This window comes from Tetrapisispora phaffii, chromosome 9 (genome assembly GCF_000236905.1).
Source record: "Tetrapisispora phaffii CBS 4417 chromosome 9, complete genome".
Taxonomy (NCBI): Eukaryota; Fungi; Ascomycota; class Saccharomycetes; order Saccharomycetales; family Saccharomycetaceae; genus Tetrapisispora; species Tetrapisispora phaffii.
Window position 1 is genome coordinate 97,992 of NC_016528.1, and position 6,005 is coordinate 103,996.

At 31.4% G+C, this 6,005-nt stretch overlaps 3 protein-coding genes across 3 annotated transcripts; 2 read left to right on the top strand and 1 right to left on the bottom strand.

Moving 5' to 3' along the window:
* Nucleotides 1–559: 559 nt before the first annotated feature.
* TIF11 (translation initiation complex factor eIF1A) lies at nucleotides 560–1,021 on the top strand (the record flags this gene model as incomplete). The annotated part of the gene is made up of 1 exon (XM_003686942.1): nucleotides 560–1,021. The coding sequence occupies one exon, from the start codon at nucleotides 560–562 to the stop codon at nucleotides 1,019–1,021; it is 462 nt and encodes a 153-aa protein (XP_003686990.1).
* A 207-nt stretch (nucleotides 1,022–1,228) lies between these two features.
* On the bottom strand, nucleotides 1,229–2,881 carry TPHA0I00510 (uncharacterized protein; the record flags this gene model as incomplete). The annotated part of the gene is made up of 1 exon (XM_003686943.1): nucleotides 1,229–2,881. One exon carries the CDS (start codon nucleotides 2,879–2,881, stop codon nucleotides 1,229–1,231), a length of 1,653 nt encoding a protein of 550 aa, XP_003686991.1.
* A 1,890-nt stretch (nucleotides 2,882–4,771) lies between these two features.
* On the top strand, nucleotides 4,772–5,848 carry TPHA0I00520 (uncharacterized protein; the record flags this gene model as incomplete). Its single annotated transcript, XM_003686944.1, has 1 exon — nucleotides 4,772–5,848. One exon carries the CDS (start codon nucleotides 4,772–4,774, stop codon nucleotides 5,846–5,848), a length of 1,077 nt encoding a protein of 358 aa, XP_003686992.1.
* Between the last annotated feature and the right edge of the window lie 157 nt (nucleotides 5,849–6,005).

Below are 6,005 nucleotides of genomic sequence, written 5' to 3' on the forward strand. Positions count from 1 at the left end.
TTTTTAAATAAAAAAAGAATATACATACGTATAGTTTATAAGTACGACCTTGTAGATAAGTAACGAGTAGTTTAATGTTTAATAATTTTCGAAATTTTTTATTAAATGCAAGGGCCCTTTTGAATAGTAACAGCAAGTAAACATGCTGCTTTGATGATCGAACAGCCATTGATTAGCTTGCATCATATGCATATGAATACGATTAACTAAGCAGACTGGAATATGGTCTGATGATGATGATGATGATGCTAATAATTCAAACGTTATATCATAATATTATGGTACCAATAACATATTTAGATCACGTTCCACGAGCATCTTCAATGAATGAAAAATTTGTTCATCGGATTCAAGCAAGAGCACACAATACTTGTTTCATTTTACTTGGTACCTGCAATCTCAAATTAATAATTAAAACCATTGAGAAGTCTTAGTGAAATGATTGTTAATATTAACTATTTTATTAATATGATTCAATTATTCTTATGTCGTCTTGGTATCTAAATATTGTCATTATAGGTCCTTTGAGAAAGAGAGTGAAAGAAAACCAATATTCAAAATGGGTAAGAAAAACACTAAAGGTGGTAAGAAAGGTAGAAGAGGTAAGAATGAAACCGATGGTCCAAAACGTGAATTAATCTACAGAGATGAAGGTCAAGAATATGCCCAAATTACTAAGATGTTAGGTAACGGTAGAGTCGAAGCTTCCTGTTTTGATGGTATCAAGAGAATGGCTCATATCAGAGGTAAATTAAGAAAGAGAGTATGGATGGGTCAAGGTGATATTATTTTAGTTTCTTTAAGAGATTTCCAAGATGACCAGTGTGATGTCGTCCATAAATATAATCTAGATGAAGCTAGGGCTTTGAAAACCCAAGGTGAATTACCAGAAAACGCTAAAATTAATGAAACTGATAACTTCGGTTTCGAATCTGATGAGGATGTTAACTTCGAATTCGGTAATGCTGATGAAGAAAGTGAAGAAGAAGATGATTCCGAATTTGATATTGATGATATTTAATCTGCTTTAGAATCCATTAAAGTTTCATGTAATTTACTGTGTATTTATTTTATAACTTGGTTTTTTTATAAAGTGGAACATTAAAAATAATAAAAATATTAAAAATAATAAAATCATTAAACTATGAAAATTATCTTTTCATCGCCCTTTTAATCAAATTATATCCTAGAATTGACCTATATAGTTCAGCTATTTTCCACTTTGCTATTATAAAATTCGCAAATCCAAATCATCAAGCAGTGAATCGTTTTGATGAGATTCATCTTCTATTCGATTAATGGGAGTATCAAAGAATTTTTTAATTCCAATAAATGAAGTTATAACTTCACACTTCTTCTCTGCTAAACCTTTTAATAAAGTTTCGATAACATTTAAGTCGAGTACAAAAGGAATATATGTTACCGAAAAATCTACTTTCTTAAACAAATTCTCGAAAAGGTTTATCACTTCTAGACTTGGTACCAAAGTCAATAATTCTCTTAGGTAAGTGGCATCATCTGCAGATTCTCTTAAATTTTTGTTTAGAAAGTCTTGCATATTTTGAGTACTCTTTTCATTTCCTTTCCATTTGACTAGTACAATTTGTAATTGTTTCTGAGTTAATACATTTGTTATATCTTCAATTTTGTCAACTTGTTGTAATTCTTCCAATGTTAATGATCTTAATCTCCCAATTTCATTTAGTAATGGCATTGGATCTGGACTTGGTAGATTATAATATTCAACAGACGAATTTAGTTTTACTAGGTTCATAAACAAGTATAAATCATTATCGTTCTCCAAAATAAGAACGCTCATTATAATGCTGTTGAAGTAAATACAATCAAAAAATTGTATTACATTAAGCATTATTCTGTTGATAACGGTTGTTTTAAATTGTAAACATTTCATTCTCCAATATAGATTGTTGAATAAAGATATTACAATATCTGTGGTGTCAGGATATTCCAAAGTTACAAGTGTCTCAAAATTCTTTTCAAAGTTGTCATCATTAATATCCGGCGTTGCTTTCAGCAGCATTCCTCCAGGATTACATATCGAAAGGATCAGCGAATGAACTCTGCTAATGCAGATAAAATATACTTTCGAACATAGTTTATTTAACATCATTTTCCACTCTATCATAAATGCTAAAGTGTCAGCATATTGCTCAGTTTTTTCTTTTGTTGAATTTTGGAACGTATCAATCATCTCGATAATAAAAAAATACAGTTCCTTAACGTTATTTAACCAAAACAATCCATAATCAATAATTAAGTGATCCATTACATTATTTAAATGGTTAATTAAAGCCGTGGTTATGGATGTCAATAATTCTGTGACGGCTGAATTTGAGACGTAGTGTTTAATAATATCTATTAAGTTTCCAATAATTGCAGCAGGTGATAGCAATTCATTTATATCTTCTATAGAGAAGCATTCATTCACAGAAGGGACTTCAAAATGCTTGATTAATCGGTCTGTTATCTCAATAATTAATTTTTTTTTTTCGAATAAAAGGTCTAGTAATTCTTGGGTTTCGGAAGTATGTACATTTTCCAGCTCATCAGTATTGTTGCTCAAAGTATGACTGACATTTTTAATAGGTTTCTCCAATTCAAATGTTTTATCATTGTTATTATTGTTTTTATCATGAGCATTAGGTAAATTCAAAAAATCATTGATAGCAAAATTTGGAGAATCATAATTTGCACAGTTAGGAGATACTTTTTGCATAAAGACTGATTCGTCTCTTCTTTCATCAAAAATTGTCCCAAATGAGTCTAAAAATACCTCATAGACATCATTGACAGAATGAACAGGCTTAGAAGTTGTGGCATTATCATAAATTCCATTATCTTTTTTTATTTCAGTATACATAGCTATAATTGATTTCCTCTTAAGAAGTTTCTTATCTGATAGAAATAACGAAACAACAGAAACAGTCTATTTATCAACTTTCGATAAAGTATCTTTAAAAATTTATAATCTGGCATTTTAAGTGGCATACACTAAAGTTTTGAGAGATTGCTTGATTCTGTTATCTTAAATCGTGACGCTTTTCGAATAACTGTCGCTTTGTCTCTGCCGTCACTTTGTGTAATTTTAAAGAAGACACAAATTGAAATGGATGCGAGTAAGTATACTAGTTCCAGAATGACCTTTCTTTTATTAGGACTAAACTATAAATAATTCAACTATTTTTCCTTGACATACTAGAATGAAACATACCAATAGGCTCGAAAGACTCTGAATCAGTATTGATGATATATAAAGATGCATATATGGTAATGTCAGTAACAAAGAGCCTGTCACTATTCTAACGCCTGTTTCTCCACACTTAAGTACCGTCAAAATCTGCTCCGTATATGTCTTGGTGTATTCCCATTGATGAACTGAACGACTCGTTTATTAACCTTGAACTTCATGGGATCCTTCCCCTTGCAACTTATCTTTACGGCTGATATTATAGACACTATACCTTCTGTTATAAATTTCAGATTCCTGACAGTTGCAGCATCTGAGTGCCTAAGACTGGATTCTTCCATTGTAATACTACCAACTTAATATTGCTAAATTTCTGTTGTAATATAAGATGATAAAAGAAATAGGTCATGATATAACATTAGTACTTGTTATTACTGTTTCACATCTGAACAACAACTGTCTGCATGAATGTAATAGCCATGTGTAATACATTTTTGTCAGAATTATTGTACTATGTGACAGAACTAAGTGTTTATGACACTTTGAGTTCGGAAACAACTGATCACTTACTAATGGGAAAGAAGGTTCTACAACAATCTTCCAAGGGACAGATGAAAACTTTTCACTACAATGTAAATGGCTGCGTGATAAACACAGATGTGCAATAAAGCACTTACGATCTTAGGAAGACCGAACATATGTACGTGTTCATTCAACTGTCAGATAAACTCATATATAAGGAGGACATCTAAATTCTACATAGATTTGTATTAAATATATTAATAAAAGGATTAATCGATTATTTAACTATCAAGAAGATGGACTACTGGAAAGCAACTAACTACACTAACGACACTAACTTAGATGTTGGTACTAACCAACATAAGCTTCTTTCTCCATGTTGGAAATGCCACTGGTCGTATAAGTGACTATACGATACCAGATATTACCTCTATACGAGACTATTGTTGTAAAACTGAAACAATGAGTCCTCACCAGAATGTAATAGCAGAATTTCTAATGCATAAATAGTACTGTAGAACCATCAGTCTGCCGTACGTGTTCAACTCGACGACGTCGTCTCGTTGGACAGAACGGTAGATTGAAATATTATGTATATATAAACCCCGGTAATCAATAACTAATAATTCATTGATCCAGGTCCAAGAGACCAGAGAGATTAATCTAATTATAGAGTATATAATTTAACCACATTTTAATATATTAAAGCAATGAATTCTGTCAGAATTATTGTAGTGTATGTGACAGAACTAAGAGTTTATGACACTTTGAGTCCAGAACTAATAGATCACTTACTAATGGAAAGAAGGTCTAGAACAATCTTCCAAGTGGTAGGTGAAAATTTCTCACTACAATGTAAATGGCTACGCGATAAACACAGATGTACAATACAGCACTAAAGATCTTAGGAGGATGAATGAACATGTGTACGTGTTCATTCAACTGTCAGTTCAACTCATATATAAGGAGGGCTTCTAACTCTATATAGAATAGTTTAAATACACTAATAAAGGACCAATCGATTATTTAACTATAAAGAAGATGGACTATACTAGAGCAACTGAAGTGGCTAATGACACTAACTTAGATGTTGGAACTAACCAACATAAGCTTGTTTCTCCGCTTGGAGGTCTTACCCGGATGGATAACGACCATTCGAGTTCTCAGGTTGTAAAGGAAACCCTTCAATCAAATATTGAGATTCCTAATGAGAACACAGATGTTTTCATTAGAACATTTAAAAATCGTTTAAGCACCCTAGAGGGCTTATACGAAAAGACTATGATGAAGCATGACGAATTTCTTAACTCAATCGAAGCTGGTGACTATTTAAGCAAAATCACTAAGCTGGAAGAGGAAGAAAAAGGTCTTGAGCTGAACATAGAAAAATTAAGGACGAAAATCATTGATAGAGAAGGACTGTTAAATAACAGAACCACTGCTCATACAAGAACGTCCATTAATAATACTGTAACAAACGGCAGTAACAAGGAAGAAGGTAATCAACAAACTAACTTGATGAACAATGGATCATTAATGTTCAAGACATTAAATGGTAAAGAAGTTGTTATCAATAAGAATTACCTTCCACTTAATATTGAATTTAAACTAATCAATATTGAGGACCTTCCGTTGTGGATCAAGGAATTCGTTAAATTCCTAAATTATTACAATTTAGATAATTTAAATGAATTGCCAGAATCTACAATAATTGACCCTGTAGAAGATCAATTCATAAAGGGTCAACTCAAGGAAAATATCAAGTGTGAAGATATATATGACTTTATCTTCATGGAGAATAGTTCCATTGAAATCTTAAACGAAGTTAAGAGAATTTTCTTAAGAAAACTTAACTTTGCCAAACGCCAAAAATTATGGAAACAAGTGTCAATCACTGAGAAATCCAATAATTTGGCTTTACAACTAAATTTATTGAATAAATTAGTTGGAATTGAAGAATTCATTGACACCAATAAGATGGAAATCTTCAATTTGACAATCAATAGGATTAACAATCAAGTATTGCAACGAATTAATGCAGTACCTATTGATCTATCAAAAATAACTCCTACTCAATATCTAGGAATTATTAAAAAACAACGCAGAGGATGCTTTTGAATTTCATGAACAAATAAAGCAATTTTATTCATCTGAACGAGAAGAAGCCAAATCTAACTCTAAAAATCCAGAAACTCTTAGGCCTATTGTAAAAAAGGTACAGAGAAATCCAGTACAAACGAAAATATCCACAAAGAAGAATCAATTAAAATCAGCT